The sequence below is a fragment of the Typopeltis vanoorti genome, chromosome 11, assembly GCF_054136105.1.
Source record: "Typopeltis vanoorti isolate ZY-2024b chromosome 11, IOZ_Tvanoo_1.0, whole genome shotgun sequence".
Classification (NCBI taxonomy): domain Eukaryota; kingdom Metazoa; phylum Arthropoda; class Arachnida; order Uropygi; family Thelyphonidae; genus Typopeltis; species Typopeltis vanoorti.
Window position 1 is genome coordinate 60,123,670 of NC_143559.1, and position 22,287 is coordinate 60,145,956.

General features: G+C 34.7%; 1 protein-coding gene across 1 annotated transcript; it reads right to left on the reverse strand.

The window, feature by feature from the left end:
* Positions 1-1,670: 1,670 nt before the first annotated feature.
* LOC150101628 (lactosylceramide 4-alpha-galactosyltransferase-like) lies at positions 1,671-21,718 on the reverse strand. Its single transcript, XM_090399861.1, has 3 exons — positions 21,419-21,718; positions 21,322-21,334; positions 1,671-2,578 (listed from the first exon to the last, which is right to left on the reverse strand). Exons 1-3 carry the CDS (start codon positions 21,716-21,718, stop codon positions 1,671-1,673), a joined length of 1,221 nt encoding a protein of 406 aa, XP_090255987.1.
* Positions 21,719-22,287: the final 569 nt, after the last annotated feature.

The window sequence follows — 22,287 nt, forward strand, 5'->3', positions numbered from 1 at the left end:
TTACAATTTACTAATTATATGAAGAGCCAAAGGCTTCAATTCGGAGACGTGAAATTATTTAAGTAAAGGGATATTACATCCCATATTGTTTCATACCCTAATAAGAAACTCAAGGAGTTTCATGCTGAATATAGAAACTATATAAAGTTCGGCGGGTCCAAGCGTAAGCAAATACCTGGATAGTGCAACACTACATAATCCATATGGTAGTGCAACATCAGGGCAACTCATAGTAAGGGTGGAGCAAGCTCCGATCACGTTTCTTAGTATTTACCCATAATGTGAAACCCAGCTCCTAGGAGCTGTATTATTGTTCTACATTATGAGAGAAGGTCACTACCCAGACCGGTTTCAACCTTTATTGAGGTCTCATCAGTGAGTAGGTAGACCTGTATAATACCAAGTTTGCAACGAACAGAGCTTACATACCCTACTATAAGAATTGCCAAGAAGGTGTCCTAATAAATTATTAATTTCATGAAGAGCCAAAGGCTTCAATTTTATATAGTAATTTATATAGTTTCTATAATCGGCATGAAACTCCTTGAGTTTCTTATTCCGCTATGAAACAATATGGGATGTAATATCCCTTTACTTAAATAAGTGTTTACAAAATTTGCAAAAAAAAAAACAAAAAACAAATATTGTTTATAATATATAAAATATTGTGTAAAATATTTCGCTACATATACTTGTTGCTTCTTCTGGGTTAGGACGAACAAAAATACAATAAAAAGGCTAACATGAACTATAACATTACTAAAATACACAACGTGTAGAAACCGTTACAATATTAGTTGAAACGGAAACCATTTGGAGAGTGGGAGAGAGTGAACGGATTAGTTATTGTTCAGTGATGTGGTGAAAGATAGTTGGAGGAAAAGTTATAGACTGATTAGTCTGCCGTGCCGTAATATCACACAGGATCATTCCATGGTTTCTATTGAGTGTGCCTTGTGAATGGATAACCATATTCGATTCTTTTATGTTACGGACAGTGAAGTTGTTTTCTTTGTAAGGCATAGAGCTCTTATCCCATGCAATGTTATGATTGTGTGTGTGTGCGTGTGCGTGCGTGTGTGTGAATGAGAGAGAGAGAGAGAGAGAGAGAGAGAGAGAGACAGAGATGAAAAGCTAGGCCCAAGCTGTCATCTCTGTTATTATTAATGTCTTCAGTATGCTCTTTCTGTCTAACTTCCAAACTTCTAGATGTTTGTCCTATGTAAGGAAGGCCACAAGAACATGAAACAAAATAGCTAATCTGTGCCAGCTCGCAGGCTCCACGAGGTTTCCGTTTCAATTTATATTGTAACGGTTCCTACATGTTCTGTATTTTAGTAATGATATAGTTGATGTTAGCTTTTTTTATTGTGTTTTTGTTTTCCTTTCTAAGAAGAAGCCACAAGTATCTGTGGCTAAATTGGACAGCTTTCATTTTTTATATTATCACGGCCAAATAACCCAATGCATTTCTCTTTATAATTGATTTTTATTGGTCGAAAATCTACATATGCATCATATTGATACTTAATTTAAAAAAGCAAGTGGAGCTGTCATCGATTTCTGAACAATAACTTTTTATGACATCAACAGCTATGACATTACATCATCTGAAACATTTTTCTTAATTTAAATTAAAAACATCAAAATTACAGCGTTCAAATTTCCATCTACAATAGTCCAACACTCATTGCAAAATCATACATTAAGGGACAGTTCTTTCTGGCAGCAATTTCATAAGCAGAGGATTCTCCAGTTCGTACAATATTATTGCTGTTAACTGAATTGTAAACGTGCATAATGTAACTGCTATTGATTTTTTGCATAACGTCTTCTGCTTTGGAAGGATTAAAATAATCACCACTTTTTGTCCAGTACACTGGAAAGGCTGCCTCAGGATTAAGAGCTGTGATATTGCAAGAATTTTTGTTCGCTTCGAGAACTGACTTGATGCCACACCGCGATGTTAATACTCTTACCATAAGTTCAGGACCGTTATATATCCATCGTGTTGGCTGATAAGTACGAGAGAATTCTTGTAGACAGCTTTCGATAAAAGGATGATATCTGTCGAATATTAAAACTGAATTTGCGACAACTTTCTCGGTTTCTATAATGACAACGTTTCTCAAATGCTCCAAGGACTGTAATACGACAATGTCTAAGTCGAGATAAATGCCACCATACTTCCATAGGGTAGCTAGTCTTAGTCCATCACTGAGATGTTGAACTTTGTATCCCTTCTTCCACTCGAACTTGTAGTACCATTCGTTTAATGGTGTATCTTTCACAAGTTCCTGTACATCGAGAGTTTTAAATGCTATATTTGGATAATGTCGTCCTATCTTCAACATGAGGGATGTCATTTGTATCTCCAAATTTGTCATGAACACATTCACACGCATGTTGGGATTGTGTTTAGCCGCTGATTCAGCTGCACATGCTTGTCGTCCAATCAAAAATGATCTGTTAGAAGTCTCTAAGAAAAATATTTGGGGAGGTGTCGCAGAAGAGAAATAGTCTTGGATCTTCTTCGGTATACTAGTCAAAGGATAATCATTAATGATCCCTTGCGTCTCTAGAAGAGAACAGAAAAATGCGATCATTAGAAAATAACAGAATAAAAATTAAAGTCATAGAATTTGATATTAATAACCGCATATAATTTTAAACGAAAAAATGCATTGTACGTTTCGAAAATGTTTCGTTTTTTTTACGGAGCAGAATGATAAGAAGAGGATGAGGAAGAGAAATATAGGATTAGATATATGTAGATAAATGTATATGTTTTGACCAACATATACATTTTTTGGGGGGGAATGACGTTTAATTTGTTTCCTTTTTCAATCGTTTTGGACATGAGGACTCACCTATGTTGAGTTCACTGTACTGTTTAGGTGTAGATTTGTTTCTCTCTCTCTCTCTCTCAAAAGAGAAAAAAAATGCACTCAACAGAATTATAATCACCGAAACTAGTATTTTTACCTCTGAGAACGAAGTTTCGCTTAACGAAGTAATTTCGTGGAACGCATCCTCTTCGTTAATCGAGGTATGACTGTATATATATATAACGATTTTTCCATTATCGACAATACTGGTTAGCAGACGTTAACTATATCTTATTTGGTTAACTATCTATATACTCTTATTAAAGCTGCAGTTCACACAGAATTAATTATAAATGTCATGCGTCATTGCTTACAATATATTCAATAACATAAAGTTACTAAACGCAAATAATTATCAAAATTAGGCACACTGAAAAGCACTTTAAAGGGTATACGATAATATTCTTCCAAACTAGCGTATAGTTTGCTTAATTTATACCCAAACTGTATAGATGCATTATAAAAAAAATGTGCCTTTTCGATAACTTAAACATGGATATAGTAAATCTATGTTGCGCGGATTTTGCTAAAAAGGGATCAATAAACTGTTCTTTTCCTTTATGCAAAAGGTAAATAGATAAAATTCTCACCTGAGTTTAGGAAAAAATGACCCACTAGTAGATAAAAACACAGTCCAATTAAGAACAGGAGCAACACGTATATTTTCCGACCCATTATTAGATTGTTCTAACTGCGAATATTTCATTACTAGAAATGCGCATTTGGAATATGTGCAATGTAGATTTATATACGTCATAATTATGTATGTCATAATTTCCGGTTCATGTATAACCATAATACTTCTGTTGCAATGATTTCTCTTGTAGATAAAAATGCTTTGCTTTAACTTCAGGTTGAGGTAAATAAACTCTCAACTTTAAATCTTTCTGATTCTAAAAGTGCTTGCTTACGTAAGAGAAATAGTGCGCTTATTTTTTACTAGAAAAATGATGTCAAACACTTTCAAGCCAATAGGTTGCTTGGTTCAAAATTCATGGCGAGCATTGATGTCTTGTGATTTTGTTTAGGGAGGGAGATAAATTCTATCCCTAAGTGTGAAACTCTGCTTACTAGAGAGTTGAAGTGATAACAAAAACAAAAAAAAAACCCCAAAAAAATTCAAGTTTCGTCCCCAGAGGAAGATTTCCAAATTATCTAATCCTTTAATCCACTCATAGATTTTCATCTGTTTGTGAGGAAAGGTGGGGGATTCACATAAAAATCTAAATGTAAACAAGCTGCCATCATATCTTTATAATTATGAAGCAGGTTAAATATCCTATTATTATTATTATTATTATTATTATTATTATTATTATTATTATTATTATTATTATTATTATTATTATTATTATTATTACATCTACATCCCAGATGATAAACAAATTAACTTTTTAATACAGAAACCTTACAAACTACAATGGCCTGAAAAGAGCTCTAAGGACATACTACGAACAAGAAACACGCACCCAAAATACCATACAAACTCATGTGTGATTATGTGTGTGCGCGCGCGCGAATTTCTCAATCATAGATTTCGTAGCTTACCAACACAGCAAAAAGAAACCAATAAATAAAAACCAACTGGTGTCAACCTCAGATAGGCTTACATACAAGCTTCGAGGATGAAAGCATAGAAAATACATTACATGCATTTGGTTACATATGATACATCTTGGATGAGACATATGTAACCAAATGCATGTAATGTACGTATCACATGTAAACCAAAGTATGTAATGTAAGTATCATATGTAAACAAATGTATGTAATGTAAGTATCATGTGTAAACAAATGTAAGTAATGTATCATATGTAATCAATTGTATGTAATAACTGTAACAAAAGTATGCAATATAGAGTGATTATATCCGTTGATATTGTATATATAGAGTGTAAAATAATCATCATTATGAATATTATAATAATATACGTTGTAAACAGTTATTGTTATTATTATTATTTAAAAAATAACTTTATGTACGAGAAAGTATTTGTTATGCATAATTGTGTTCATATAATGTGTGTAATTTATCTGAGAAATAATAAAATGTTAAAAAAATAATAAAAAAATTTAAGTTTTTAAGTTCAGTAACGACATGACATTCCTAATTATCAAGATAATAAGCCGAAAGGCTATTTTACCTGCGAATTTGTTAATTGAAAGGGAGATGTTAAATCCTGTTTTATTTTATATTTTATAGCCGGGTCCGAAACTGATCGAAATCCATAGAGTTTGATGCCGAAAAAACTATCGGCGAGCCCAAGTGAAAATAATCACTTGGGTAGTACAACACCAGGGCGACTCCATGCAAAGGTGGAGCAAGATCCGCCACTAACTTTAATATTCTCTCACAATGTAAAACCCAGCTCCTAAGAAATGTATAAATAATGTTTTACATTATGAGAAGAGGTCACTACCCAGACCGGTTTCAACCGTTTTTGAGGTCTCATCAGTGAGTAGGTAGACCTGGAATATCAAGGTTTTAAGTGAACATTAACTTACATACCTCTACTATCGAATTGCCGAAGTGGTGCACTCCTATATTGTTAATTATTGTTAATTACTAAGATAATAAGCCGAAAGGCTATTTTACCGGCGAATTTGTTAATTGAAAGGGAGATGGTAAATCCCGTTTTATTTTATAGCCGAATCCGAGTTTCGGACCCGGCTATAAAATAAAACGGGATTTACCATCTACCTTTCAATTCCTAATTATCGTTTGCGTGAGTGTGTGTGTGTGTGTGTGTGTGTGTGTGTGTGTGTGTGTGTGTGTGTGTGTGTGTGTGTGTGTGTGTGTGTGTACCTCTCCGAGCGTGTTTTTGTGAATGATTTTTTTTTCATCCTACATCTGTGTTTTAAATCTACCATATATATATATATATATATATATATATATATATATATGAAAAAAAAAATTAGCTGACGCCTTTTTATTCCCGTATACGGGGAATAGGCGAGGCCATTTAGCCCTAGCTAACTTTTGGAGACTGAGTGGGCAGTTCAATCTCCACTGGTACCAATCAGAGATAGATGGCCCAAGGCTATCACTAATTAAGCGGTACACAGTGAAGCGAGACGACTCAAATGTGCCGCCATCTCGTGGTCCCTAACCCTAACACAACATATTTAATGTCTGAAATAATGTGGGTTCTACGGTCGATTTTCTTGAGTTTACGGGACGAAAAACCCGAGTTTCCGGGAGGAAAAATCCTCTTGCCCGTGCCAGAGATCGAATAACTCGGGAATCGGTCGAAAAAAGGCTTGGAAAAATTATAAATAAGAATAAAGTTCGTTTATTTTTCTTCTAAAGCTCTTTCATTATTCAAAATTTTCAGTACTTTTTTTTTTCTCTTGGTCTTTGTTTTTGTCCCAAGCATATTTTCTGTTGTTTGCTTCATTAATTTTATTATGTTTATTCATTCTTCATTTATGTTATAAGAAACATGAATTTTAGATGAGTACCGAGTCAATCGGTTCTGATACAGATGATGATGATGATAATCAGAGGATGAGTCTTAATTGATCGCAGTATGGTTCAGCTCTGCTGATGATTTGGTGCCCGAATGTCACCTAAATGGTGCTGCGTAGGGAGTAGCGGCTGCATAATCTCAACGGATACTTTGATGCTTCCGTTCAAATGGCGTCATAACCAGAACGATCCCACTTTCTCAAGTCTCTTGCAATAGACAAGTTTTGTAGTTTCTTTCTACATTTTTTCCAATTACATTCTCGTGATTTGTGTGCTTCTATATTGCTTGTGTAGCTATTTTTCAGATTACCAGAAATGGTTTCAATGTATATCATTACCTCTACGAAGTGTTGGGTTCCTTACTTCTGAATATAGTTTCTGTTAACGATATATTAATAATCGTAATCCTCTGGTGATCCGCGTATATTTATTGATATCTGATTTTCCAAAAAATGTGTTTGTGATTTTTAATTCATAATATGATGAGAAATATGTCTATTTATTTCCATTTTGATTTAAATGTCGTTCTACATATCTGCCTACAAGCTTTGGATTCCTACTCCAGAATTAAAATCTCCAGGATTATTAAATAATCATTTTTATTTCAATGCATCATCAAATATTGTGCATGAATTCAAGAGAGGGATGTAAAATGTCGTGGAAGTAATATGTGGATTATCTCGATGAGTCCTTGACTACCGGGAGGTATCTGGTAATAATAATAATAATAATAATAATAATAATAATAATAATAATAATAATAATAATAATAATAATAATAATAATAATGTGTTCTTTCGAAATATTGCTCGGGATGTCTAATTTATGTCCAAGTTCCATAATATTTAATACTTACTGATTTTTTCCTTCGGTGTGATAGGTAACTAATGCCATATGTCAAACTAAAAAGTGCTAGCTGAGATGTAAAAGGTATTAGTTGAGATCTGACTGAAATACGCTATCTCATCTACAACTGAAAAATTCTATTAATGTTTCAGCATCCTATTATCCAATTGACGTGCTCATAGGAAGTAATCAAATGGATTTATTTCGAAAAACTAGCTTGAAACATCCGTTTTGAAGCATTTTGCCAGTTATATAGAAATGGCTTCTAAATTATTCCACTAAGTAGTAATAAAAATGTAAGTATGCAAAGGCAATAAATGATATGTGATAAACAAATCGTTCTAAGTGGAATTTTGAAACAATTCTAACAAGTATATAAAAAATCTATGTCACTTGAACTCGTACACAGACCTTTGTTAGAATGTGATTAATGCGAATTTTATTTTATTATGCAACAAATAAATGGATGAAATCCTCGCTTGATTTCACAAGAAAATGACCCAAAGTCTGCACACATATAGTCCAATTAAAAACAGCAATAAAATGGTTGTTTCCATTCTCATTTTTGCATTGTCCAAACTGTGAATATTTCATCGCTTAAAACTGAAATAGTTTTTTTACAAATTTATATGGGTCATAATTAAGTGTATTACATTTCCGTTTCCTGTGTAACCAGAACAGTGCACACCCCTCTGTTGCAATGATTTCTCGTATCGAAAGAAATGTTTTTCTCTGACTTAATATTGAGTTTAATTTACCAATCCAGAAATCCTCCTCTAGAAACCAAACATGGAACCTTTTCAAACCATTTCTGGCCTTCTTAAGCAGAGAGGTGGTCTCAACATCGGCGAATGCAATTCATCTCCCACTAAAGACAATCGGATTCATGCCCATGGAGTGATTCGAATTAGCTAAGAGGTCATCACCTTTTTGTAGCTTTCAGTATTTAATGTTTCAAAATACACGATATATTTTGAACATCAATCGAAGGTTTTGAAACGCGGTGGGCGAGTCACCACATCCTCTCACCATCACAGAGGTTGTGTATTCTAACGTCATGTTTAGATAAGCGATGTTCCTTAAGACTAACTAGTATTCACTGATAAAATCAATGAAAATCCAATTCTACAACCGATATTGGAGAGCTGTTGGCTAAAAAATTGAAATTTTTTCCCTTTTCCTGATGAAAAAAATCTTACTTAGGAAAGAAAGGCTTATAAAAGGTTTCAAGTTCCTCTAAGTCGGCGAACTTGCACACACACACACACACACACACACACACACACACACACACACACACACACACACACACACACACACACACACACACACACACACACACACACACACACACACACACACACACACACACACACACACACACACACACACACACACACACACACACACACACACACACACACACACACACACACACACACACACACACGCACGCACGCACGCACACACAGCAAGTAAAATAGCAGAAATATCTTCATGGAGATACAAAATAGGGCAATAGAAATACAAAGGACAACAGGCATTATAACATTATAAATGTTCTTCCCTTCTTTGACGGTTTGAAAATCCTTTCTTTGTAAAGAAATGTGTAGGTCGCGTCGTTCTTGCGTCTAAACCATGAAGCTACTAACGTTTAGGTTCTATCTATCTGAGTTGTCTTGTTGTTGTTGTTGTTGTTGTTGTTGCCGGTTATAATTTCAAAGAACTCCCTCAAGGGTGAGTTTATCCCGTCTGGTAACTGAGTGTGTTCATCAGCCTGTTTGTCTGTTGTAGACTATGGAAAACTAAAGATTTTCTGAGAAATGTTCTGCCATTTCACGTGACACTGAAAAACCTATCACATGCTTGCGTCAACCACCAAGGAAAATCCAAACAAGCGAGGACAACATAAGGTCCTTCAGAACTGAGAGTAGCCCTCCGGTTGTTCTTAGAATCTGTGCTCCAGATATAATTCATATAAGGACCTCTTTTTACAATGCTTTTCCATTGGCATCTCCCATAAAGTTTTTTTTACCTCGTTTTCAAAACTTTACAAAATAAGGGAGCATTATATAATTTTACTCTACAGAAATTTTCATCAGACCGCTGCTTTTCAAAACAATGGTGAAACCCATCAAGAGCCATCACTTCGAAGACCATCACCTAATTAGTATTATTCGTTAGTAGGTGTTCTATCATAGCCGTTTTACAGGGTTTTACATGGTTGTTAGTCACTTATATTAGTAGTATGAGTATTATTAGTTCTCTGAATGTACAAATTGCAATTAAGATTTCATTAGTAATTTATTTGAATAGTGCTGCCATCTATTAGCACGTTTTCTGATTTAAAGTGTGCAAGTTTTACTCCTGTTACTAAAATGATTGTTCAGTCATTAATAATGATGAATTAGACAACGAAATTTTTGTTAATTTTATTGTCATCTTTATTTAATATTAAAGTTCATAATTTATACTGAACAACACTAGTTATTGAAGCACTACTATCATCAACAACAAACGTTGTTAGCTTTTTCTTAATGTAGAGAAACGTTTATCTTCGTATTATATATATCTTAAAGAATAGAAAAAGTTATAAGTTTTGTTTCCTTTAATAACTTTTCAATCTTCAAGAGGAAGAAGCGAGAAACGAAAGGAGAGGAATTAAAATTAACTTCGTTGGTAGGACATAGCATAGCAACAAAAAACGATAGAACCCAGAATTACATTTACAATACGTTTGTACTGTAAATGTTTATATTGTGAACTAAACCCATTACTGGTTTATTTCGTCCACTGGATAACTTACCGGATGTCTAAGCAACAGATTTCTGTTTCGAATCCTATTTTAGGTGGTTATTGATAATTGCCTTTAGATAGAAGATGAATACCGTTTCTCAGTGCGAGACTATTACCATGCTTATTGGAAGTCTTGCTCGAAAAGTTCCATATTTTATCTCCACAGCGTGGTTTATGAGCTAGCCCATACTAATAATAATGTATTATAAGCAAAGAGCTTTTTATGAGTGAGACTGATATTAAAAATATAAATGTTTTTACCTTTTCTGCAACCGGATGGTTGCAGAAAAGGTAAATCGAGGAAATAATTGTCTTGGTTGGCACAAATTATTTGACTGGAGAGAAGTCTTTATGGCAGGTGTACAGGAGTTATTAGAAGAGGCAAAAACTGAAGAGCCAGAAGGTGAAGACTGTAAGTCTCCTACCACGCTGTAAGAGAGGCGAACTAAGAAGGAAGGCGTTGGTAGTGGTGGTTAATGAATCAATACGTAGGTTGTGCAAAAAGGAGTGATATAAGATTTGTGGATCTGTGCTCCGTGTTTGACGGAAATAAGGATTTGTACAATGCTCATGGACTGTATCTAAATGGTTAGATGCGGAGAGAGAGAGAGAGAGAGAGAGAGAGAGAGAGAGAGAGAGAGAGAGAGAGCTTTGTTCACCGAGAATGCTGGAGTGCAAATTCAGGGAAACTTAAGCAATTATGGTGGAAGCAAGTAAGTTTGTGTGAAGGAACCGATGATGTGAGTAAGTATGAAAATGACCAAGTGAGGAATCTAGTCTCTCAAGCAAAAATATTGAATTCGGTAGTCAATTCAGGACGTAAAGGTGGGTGGAGGTTTACAAAGATTCTAAAGATTCTACAGTTTCTATATACTAATGCCAGAGTATCAGGAATAAAAGGGAGGTGGTTTTGGCATTGGTTAGGGAACCTCCTTGGCTAAAAGTTATAGGCATTAGTGAGACTTGGCTAACAGCAGATGATGTAGTTACAGGGATTGAATGTGAAGGGTTTAGTATTTTCAGGGAAGATAGGATGGGAAAGATTACTGCTGATGATTGCAGATAAATTGCAACCAAAAAGAATAAGATACAGTCCGGAAGGTGACTGTTCATTTGAAGCAATCCGGGGTGAGATTAATAGCAATAAGACAAATACACAGTTGGTTGCTGCTATAAGCCAGAGAGTTACACAGATGATCTGGAAGACATGCATCGACAAATTAGTACAATGAGTACAGGTAGAGTGATTGTTATGGGGGACTTCAACTATGGAGATATAGAAAGATCACATGGCAGGAAGGAATAGGATTTATACACTTGCTAAGAGATAATCATTTGTGGCAGCATGTAATGGAGGGGACAAGGGCTGAGAGAGAGAGAGTATTGGACCTAGTCATAGGATCAGAAGAGCTATCCATAACCAAGTGAGAGCATTGTCTCCAGTTGGTGAAAGTGACCATTCTGTCTTGACTTCGGAGATTGTAAAACATGAGGAATATTCAGTCGAGAAGGATATTTGTGGAACTACAAGGCAGGTGATTGTGACTAGCTTAGGAGGAAGCTTAAATCTGTGCCTTGGTACAGATTTAAGCTTCCTCCTAAGCGTTGCAGAAGGAGAAATTGGTGTGGAGGGTATATGAGAAAAAGCTGACCACAAACTCGTGAACAGTACAAGGCTCAGGCTATAAAGGTGACCAACATGGTAAGGAAGGCAAATCATATTACGAGAAGAATCTAGTCGAGCAGGCCAAAGGAAATCCCAAATAGTTCTTTCGTTATGTGGCAAGTATGAAGAAGAGTGACTATGGAAGATTAACCTTAATGAATGATGAAAATCACAAGGAGACAGAAGTGGATAAAATAGTTGAGTTACTGAGTTTCCACTTTGCAAGGATATATCATCCTAGTGAGGGTTTTACTTTAACCTATGTGACAGACATTAATGTAGGACCAGAAGTGGATGAATTGGAGGTCCTTAGAATATTGCAGAATCTAAATGGAAATAAAGCTGTGGGATTAGATGAGATATCAGCTCGGATTTTGCGAGAATATACAATAGATCTAGCAATGACTCTGACTAGGCCCTTTAAGTTAAGTCTCAGCTCTGGTAAAGTTCCAAGAAAGTGGAAAGAGGCAAAATAATTCCCTTACATAAGGGAAGCCCTAAGACTATAGTAGCAAATAATAGAACAGTCTTAGGCATGGTGGTAAAAATATTAGAAAAATTGGTAAAAAAAAAAGAGAATTTCAAGAATGGGTAGATAAAAATATGATATGTATGAGGATCAACATGGCTTTGTGAAGGGTGGGTCATACCTTAGTAATTTACTAACTTTTATAATAGAGTAACAGCCGAGTTGGATAAAGTAAATTGGACACGAATGTGTTAGATTTTGCAAAGTATTTGACGGAATACCACATGGAACTCTGTCACGCAAATGAGAATAAATGGGTATGGATATGACACTGGTTAAGTGGACATCACGGTGGCTGCTGGACAGATATCAAACAGTTGTATATGGAGGGGGAAGAATCGAGGCAAAAACAGATGATTAGTGGTGTGCCACAAGGTTCGATGCTAGGACCATTGCTGTTTCATTTGTACATAAATGATATAGGAAATAATCTGAAAGGAAATATTCAGTTGTTTGCTGATGATGCGAAGTTAGGCAGAGTAATAGTTAATCAAGGCGATTTGGAGATATCGCCTTGATTAATTATTATTACTATTATTCTGCCTAATTTCGCATGGTATGAAGATATGGTATGAAGGTCAGCATTAAAAAGACAATGACAATGAAAATAGGCAGAAACATTGAAAATATCAACTGCATTGTGAATGGAGAACCTGTGGAACAAGTAAAACATTTCAGCTACTTAGGCACGATTTTTAGTTAAGATGGTAAATTAAATACGGAAATAGACAGCAGAATTAACAAAGCTGGTATGGTAGGAAGTCAATTGAATAAATTCATATGGAATAAGAGAGAAATTAGTCAGAACACTAAATTAGCTGTATACAAGACGGTGTTCAAACCAGTTTTAACTTATGGATCTGAGAGCTGGGTCAGAAGTAAAACACTTGACCAAAGACTAGAGACCGCAGATATGAGAGTTCTGAGAAAGATTAGAGACATGAACAGATGGCATCAATGGCAATATCATATTAAAAACGAGGATATTAGGAAAGAACTTGACATTGTCAGCATCTGGGAATGCGTTAGCAGAGCTAATCTCAGGTGGTATGGTCATTTAAACAGAATGGGCGAAGAAAGATTGGCAAATCGAGTATTCTCTGCCAGGTTGGTAGGAAAACAACCCAGAGGAAGACCACGATATAGGTGGTTTAAGAAGGTACAAAGTGCCTTAGACTACAGAAATATAAGACCTTATAATATTGGAGTCTTGACATTTAACAGACTGATTTGGAGGAAAACTGTAGGTAGGAAGTTAGTAATGATGTAAATTTTTCATGTAGTACTATCATATTCTGTATACCCCTTGAGGGTATATATATCAGGAATTTGATGATGATGATGATTATGAATTTCGCATCATCAGCAAACTACTGAATATTAAAGTCGTCCTGCAAGCTTTCTGACTCGCAAGACGATTTTATTAAGCTATCAATATGGGAGAAAGTTAATGGGTATCAGCGTAATGTAGAGAAAGTAAAGTTATGCGTTTTGGGATAAATAGATTAAATGCTTTGTACCATACTGATGGAACCGTACTCCAGGAAACAGATTAAGCTAGAGATTTAAGGATATTGGTAGACAGAGAGTTAAAATTTAGAAGCCATATTGCTAAAGTTGCTAAGGTAGCACATAAGATTACTTGGCTAATGAACACATTAACCAGTAGAGTTAAGGAAGTTGTAATTCCTCTTCATAAGGTCTTGATACGCCCACATCTGGATTACTGTGCTCAAGTCTGGTCGCCTGGATTTCTTGTGGGTGTGGACGCATGGAAAGGATTTAGAGGTGAGCGACCAAGATGGTGGGTGGACTATGAAATGTTCCCTATGAGGATGGATTGAGGATGTGTGAAGTTGGTTGAGAGGAGATAAAGAGGAGATATGAGAGAAACATTTAATTGCTTAAAGGGTTTTATAGGATAGATGCAAGGAAATGTGTCAACACTTGCTAGAGGAGCCAGAACAAGGGATCATCCCTGGAAATTGAATAAAGGTGTGGTTAGTAGGGGGGTAAGGACTAGATTTTTTACTTGGAGAGTTGTCAATGAGTGGAACGGGTTTCCAGAAACTGTTGTGAGTGTTTTATTTGTTAATAGGTTCAAGGAGAGGTATGATAGATTATGGGGATAGATTCGATCTCCCGCAATGAGTCTTCGGACTCCATGGAGGCGCCCGTAGAATAATAATAATTATTCATTTTTTAACATTTTAACATTTTATTTATCATCATACAGAGTGGCATATATACAATAACGTATACTATTACATTTTCTGTTCAGTACAAATGTAGAGTAGGATTTTTTTAAATATAAATGTACATAATTTGGTTTTCAATATCAATATCATAGCTTATTAGTATACAGTCTATTTACATATAAACAATTTTTTTTTAATATCAGTATCTTCATTATTGTTATACACTTTACTGACTGTTTTGTTACATAATCTACAGTCTTCGATTATGAGGATTACGTGTAGATGAGTGAGACATTTTAATCTCACCTACTTCGAAGCTTGGGTTAGCTTTTATGAAGAGAGTGGGATTAGCCTTCACTATTTATGTTGTTGTTACTGTTTATCTATGGGATGTAGGCAGTGGATGCCGGTGATTTGTGATGTGTATATTAGTGTTAATGGTGTATTAACTTTATTGGTATATTTTCCAGAGTTCGTGTTTTAATGTTCTGTAGTTATCTTGTGTTTTAAATTTCTTGGTAGGTTGTTGAGTAGCGTGGGTATCTGATGTGATCTTGTCAAAGAACTATATGAGTTGGTGAAGGGTGTAGGAATGTAGAGAGTTGTCGTAAGTCGTGTTATACGATATGTGTCTCTGTTCTTTCGATAGGTGATGTTGAAGTAATTCCTTGTTAATGTCATGAGGTGTTTCAGATTTTTAATGCTCAGGATTCTATGTGTCGCCATGTGCTGGTCAGATGTTGGTTGTTGTGTGTAAGGTGTCCAAATCACTGTTGACACAATTTTCCTGTGTAATGTTTCTAATTTTGTTAAGTGGCTGTTTGATGTGTTTGCATAGACTGTTATATCGTATCTGAATAGGGATTCGCAGATACCGTGATATAGGAGTTTTTTTTAGGTTGGATGGAATAATCGCTTTTTCTTGGAAGAGTTTTTCTGCGTTTGGAAGAGTTTGGTATGTAGGTATTCTATATATTTTGTCCATTATATTTTGTCTGAGGTGGCAATTTATGTAGAGGCCAAGGTATTTTGCATGTGTTACAGGTTTGATTTCTGGACATTGGCAGGTTTTTCCGTTGTTAATGCAGCGGTATGTGTGACAGTGTATCGATAGTGATGCGGGCGTATGAATCTTGGGTTGTGTATTATCAACATCTGTGTTTTGGTACCGTTGATTACAATTGCGTTTTGGTAGAAGTATGTTGTGATTTCATTTAGGTCTTGTTGTGCTTTGGAGAGAATCGTGTTGATGTCTGCGTGGATTGCTAGTAGTGCAGTGTCATCTGCGTACTGAAATATTTGACTTCTTATGGCCATGCTATGGACATCATTAATGTATATGTTGAATAGAGTGGGTGATAATATTGCACCTTGAGGGACACTGTGTTTTATTTGTATACCCCGGCTGTGACATGTACCTATTTTTGTTACTTGTGTTCTGTTTGAGAGGTTGTTCCTGATCCACGTATGCAGTGGTCCTCTTATACCTATTTAGTATGGTTTGGTGAGTAGTATGTCATGTTCAAGTGTATCGAATGCTTTGGTTAACTCAAGCAGTATAAGAACGGCGTACTTGTTTTTGTGGAGAGCTTTGTTTAATGCGTCGGCGATGTCTTCTATAAAGTGATGTTGCTTTTTGTTTTCTGAAAGACGTATTGGTTTTGTGAGATGATGTTGTACTTCTGTAAATAGTTCTGTAGTCTGGTGTGTGTTATTTTTTTCTAGAATTTTTTGAATGACTGGTAGGGTAGCTATTGGTCTGTAGTTCTGAGTATCGTTTCTTTTACCATGTTTTTAAATTGGCATAATTAGTAATTATTGCAGTTTTTAGTTGTTGTGGAATAATGTCAGTGTCGGATAGTATGTTCACGAGTCTCAAAAGTATTGGATTTATTTGTTCAAAGTGTGTTATAAGGTCTGTGAGTCTTATTTTGTCTATTCCTCGAGTAGTCTTTGGGTTTAGTTGTAAGAGTGCTTTTTTCAGTTCCTGTTTTGTTACGGGTGGAATATACATAATTTGTTGTTGACTTTGTGTCGGTAGCGTTTTGTTGATCGTTGGTAGATTGTGTTTTTTGAGTTGTGTGATATTGTTTGTGAAGGCATGGTTGAATGAGTCTGCTAGGTCCTCTTGATTTGTGTCCTGACCGAAGCTTTTTGCAATAAAATCCTGTGCTGAAGTTTTATTTTTTCGAGTTAATAATTCGTTGAGTGTAGCCTATGTTTGCTTCATGTTGTCGTTATATTCGACGAATTTTTGGAAGTAGTAGCGTCTTTTTGTCCTACGAATTTTGAAGTAGTAGTGTCTTTTTGCCCTACGAATTTTTGTTGTTAGTTGATTTCTTGTGTTTTTTGTATAAGGTTTGTAAATGTGTGTTACTGGGTACGTGCAATGGTGAATCGCGTGTTAGGCGTATGGCATTTAATCACAGTGTTGTTTATTCACCATACCGTTCATTTGTGACCTGATTTCTTTTTAACCCTAAAATTAAGCTTGAAGAACTAATGTACGAGTGCTGTTTTTGAGTTTTCTTGAAATTTCATTAATTTTTATTTACATCCAAAGCACGTACACACGCACGCACGCACGCACGCACCCACACGCACGCACGCACGCACGCACACACGCACGCACGCACGCACACACACACACACACACACACACACACACACACACACACACACACACACACACACACACACACACACACACGCGCACGCACACACACACACACACACACACACACACACACACACACACACACACACACACACACACACACACACACACACACACACACACACACACACACACACACACACACACACACACACACACACACACTCTAGTTATCAGTTACGAATACACGTATTCAGTCTTGTTTAGAACTGATGCCGGGTTAACTAAGGTCGCAACGTATAAGTCTATCAGTTTCATGTATCCTTACGCTGCCTGTTATTGAGCTAAGAAGAAACTAAGTAGTTTCCTCAAGAAGTTATCCTATTATATCCTTACCATTAGTTAGTCAGTTTGACTGGATTTCAAAATATCTGAAAGAAAATTTTTTATTTTAAAATATGAGATTTCTAGTTATCATTTAAGAATCTGAAACAGACAAATATTTGTTTATTAATTATATTATTAATAAATTCGAAGATGCATTATGATATGGTCTACTGCGTACAAATATTGCAGTTACAATAAATTAGTTTTATAGGCCGTTTAAAAACTGCAAATGTACAAAGAAATTATTGTCATTGTTATCAATTTCCTGATATGATTTTACGTTTAGGCTAACTTTCAGAGTTTATTCCATTTTAAGCCTATTTACATTTTTTTAATTGTTTTTATAAAACAAATGACCACTCACGATGAGTTAATGACACCCTAGGTCTCTAATATGTTTTTCAGAGTACGTAATTCTTCATAAATATAAATGTACATTTTTTAAACTAAATATTTATCCATCGTATTTACAATATGGATGACACAAATATGCATACAATTCACTATACAATGCAGTAATGCATCATTCAATAATAATAATAATAATAATGGAATGGTTTTATATTTATATACATAGTATTTCTACATTTTGCCTCTTGCATTTTTCTCTCAATATTTTTTTATAGATTCTATATTTTACTTCTCTATAAAAATGCAGTGTACAAGTTACTGAGTACATTCTTGAGTTTGCGATACACAATGCGCTCCATGATTTGGTTGATTACAGACAACATGGCGATGGATCTGTAACTACTTATATTTTTAGGTATGTGCCCCGTTTTGATGATTTTATTTAACAGTTTTAGTATAAATGGACATGGTTAGTGGAGTGAATTTTGGTGTCTTTTGGTCTGATTCCGTCTATTCATGCTCCTTTGCTATGGGGTATTTTTTTTTAAATGCAAGTGACAGTTCTTTTGCTACTGTGGGGAACCACATTGACTGGGTTACTCGTGGTCCTAGTGGAGAATGTTTCTTTGTGTGAGGAGAGAATGTTTCCTGCAGTTTTTGGAAAGAGTTCGTGAAGTGCTGAATAAAGTTGTTTGCCAACTGTTTGAGGGATTTGGACTCGCAAGCAAAGCTGTGTTTTATTGTTTCTGAGGCAGTGGTTTTGTGTGTATTGTCAAGCATTTCATTGATTAAGTTTTCCTTTGTGTTTTCAGCTGTTGTTAATTTGTTTTTATAATAGTTTCTTTTGCAGTTCTGATCTGTGTTGTTAAGAGCTATTTGCATGGCAATTCCAACTTTGATCAGATCTTCGAAGTGAAGTTCAAGATAACGTGGTTTCACGCGATGGTTGTGGTTTTAGGATCAGCGGTTTGTGTATAGGATGAAAGTCGGATAGTTAGATATTTAGTTTCTCTGGGTAGGTTCTAGGGTTTTTGAATATCATTAGCTTTGGTTTTTCAGGGTTGATATAAATGCCGTTTTCATATTAGTAGTGATATTTCATATGCAATCCAAAATTATTATGTTGGGTTGCATATTTGTGTATGCTATATTTGCGTTGTTGTGAGTGGATACTTAATGAATAATAATAATAATAATAATAATAATAATAATAATAATAATAATAATAATAATAATAATAATAATAATAATCATCATTTTTTAAATATATTTTGATTGCTAAAATATTTATAATACAATAAACATCTTGTGTGACATTGCACCTTATAATTTTACAGAGTTCAGCACTAAGTGCTGGAATTCCTACACTCGATTTCAATTAAAATTTTTAATAATACTTTTTTGTCTTTATATTATGTATTTACAACACATGTTCTTCTAATATTAACAATGAAGATTATACAGAATTTTTTATATAATTTTTTATTATTTGATTTTATTTTTATTTATTTATTTATTTATTTTTTTTTTTAAGTTTGAGAAAGAATAATTATACATACAAATTTCTGCATTTGCTTATAAGGATTACTTGTAGATGCGTGAGGCAAGTTAATCCCACCTACTTCGAAGCTTGGGTTAGCTTTTATGAAGAGAGTGGGATTTAGCCTTCAATATTTGTGTTGTTGCTACTTTTTATGTATGGGATGTTGGCATTGGATGCTAGTGATTTGTGATGTGTATATTAGTGTTAATGGTTTCTTAACTTTGTTGGTATATTTTCCAGAGTTCGTTTTTTAATGTTCTGTAGTTATCTACGTGTTTTAACTTTCTTGGTGGGTTGTTGAATTGCGTGGGTATCTGATGTGATCTCACAAAAGAACCGTATGAGTTGTTGAAGGGTGTGGGGATGTAGAGAGTTGTTGAAGGTCGTGTTATACGATATGTGTCTCTGTTATTTCGATAGGTGATGTTGAAGTAATTCCTTGTTAATATCATGTAGTGTTTCAGGTTTTTAATGCTCAGAATTCTGTGTATCGCCATGTGCTTGTCGGATATTGGTTGTTGCGTGTAAGGTGTCCAGATCACTGTTGACACGATTTTCCTGTGTAGTGTTTCTAATTTTGTTAGGTGGCTGTTTGATGTATTTGCATAGACTGTTATTCCCTATCTGAGCAGGGATTCGCAGATGCCGTGATATAGGAGTTTTTTTTATGTTGGGTGGAATAATGTCTTTAACTTGGAAGAGTTTTGCTGCGATGATCCGGAGTTTTGTGTGTAGGTATTTGATATGTCTTGTCCATTTAAGGTGGGAATCTATGTAGAGACCGAGGTATTTTGCGTCTGTTACAGGTTTGATTTCGGAAAACTGGCAGTAATTTTTTTTAATAATAATAATTTTTTTTTTTTTTGAATACAGAAACCTTACAAACTACAATAGCCTGAAAAGAGCTCTAAGGACATACTACGAACAAGAAACACGCACCCAAAATACCATATAAACTTAATGAAATACAATATATTCGCTCAAGCTTCCAGTTCAGCGACGCATCAGTACATTCCAATTTATTGTGTGTGTGTGGGGGGGGGGGCGTGTATGTGTGCGTGCGTGTGCGTGTGAGTGCGCGCGCGCGCGAATTTCTCAATCATAGATTCCATTGCATCCTAACACAGGAAAAAAAAAACAATGCATAATAACCAACTGGTGTCATTCTCAGATAAGCTTACATTTAAGCTTCGAGGATGAAAGGAAAAAAAAATTAGTTCTCATCCAAGATGTATCATATGTAACGAAATGCATGTAATGTACGTATCACAAGAAAACCAATGTATGTATTATATGTAAACCAATGTACGTATTGTAAATTTCACATGTAAACAAATGTAAGTAATGTATCATATGTAAACAAATATATGTAATGTATATAATAATTGTAATAAATGTATGTAATGTATATAATAACTGTAACAAATGTATGCAATGTAAAAAAAAAATATCTTAAAAGTAAATCATGAGTTTACACCGTATGTTTGTGAAAATAAGGACACATAATATTCAGATTGCATATGTAATACTGTTGTATAATCACACCTTTTCAAACTTGAAAAAAAAATTAGTAAACCACAACATGTAATATTATACAACTTATGTAACTCTGAACAATATAATTGTAAATTATTATTATGATTATTATATAAAAAAACTGTTATCATCATTACAATTTAAATCTCATTATATGTAGCACAAAGTGCTGAACCGTGTAAAATAATATACTGAATAGATGATCATTGTACATATGTAAATATTTGAAAGAACAATAAAAAAAAAAAAATAATAATAATAACAATGAAATGGTAGGTAAATAAAGATTGCAATTGATTTTAAAACCGAAGGATAATATAATTTCAAAATATATCCGCTTTAGTTGTTTATAAATAATCTAAAATTCTAGAGGGCGTTTGTGCACTCATTGTTATTTCAACAATGAATTCTTTATATGAAAAATACTCTAAATATTAATATGAATTTAATGAATGTACATTTTAAAATAAAAGTTATAAAAGCTACTTATACGTGAAAATTTTACCTAAAAATTAAAATTAAGGTAACGTTTAATAAACATCATAAAGTAATCATATCAATGGTTTAAATTACAGAAAATTTCTCTTACGGCAATTTCATAAGCCAAATTTTCTCCAATTTGCCCAGTATAATTCCTGGTAACAGAAATGTAAATGTGTACAACGTAACTGTTGTTGAATTTTCGCGTGACATTTGCTGCGTCAAAAGGATTAAAATAAGTATTACTTCTTGTCCAGTGAACTGGAAAAGCCGCTTTGGGATTAAGAACTGGATTTTTGTTTGCCTCAGGAACAGATTTGATTCCACATTGGGCTATTAACACTCTGACTATAAGTTCAGGACCGTTATACATCCACAAACATGGAGTATATGTTTTCAGAATATTCATGTAGACAGGCATTGATAAAAGGATGATATCTGTCGAATATTAAAACTGAATTTACGACAACTTTCTTGGTTTCTATAATGGCAACGTTTCTTAAATGTTCCAAGGACGGTAATACGATAAAGTCTAAATCGAGATAAATGCCTCCATTCATCCATAGGGTAGCTAGTCTTAGTCCATCATTGAGATGTTGAACTTTGTATCCCTTCTTCCATTTCGAACTTGTAGTACCATTCGTTTAATGGTGTATCTTTCACAAGTTCCCGTACATCGAGAGTTTTAAATGCTATATTTGGATAATGTCATCCTATCTTCAACATGAGGGATGTCATTTGTATCTCCAATTTGTCATGAACACATTCACACGCATGTTGGGATTGTGTTTAGCCGCTGATTCAGCTGCACATGCTTGTCGTGCAATCAAAAATGATCTGTTAGAAATCTCTAAGAAAAATATTTGGGGAGGTGTCGCAGAAGAGAAATAGTCTTGGATCTTCTTCGGTATAGTAGCTAAAGCATAATCATGAAAGATTGAGTGCGTTTCTGCAATAAAAATGAAAAGCGTTAGTTGA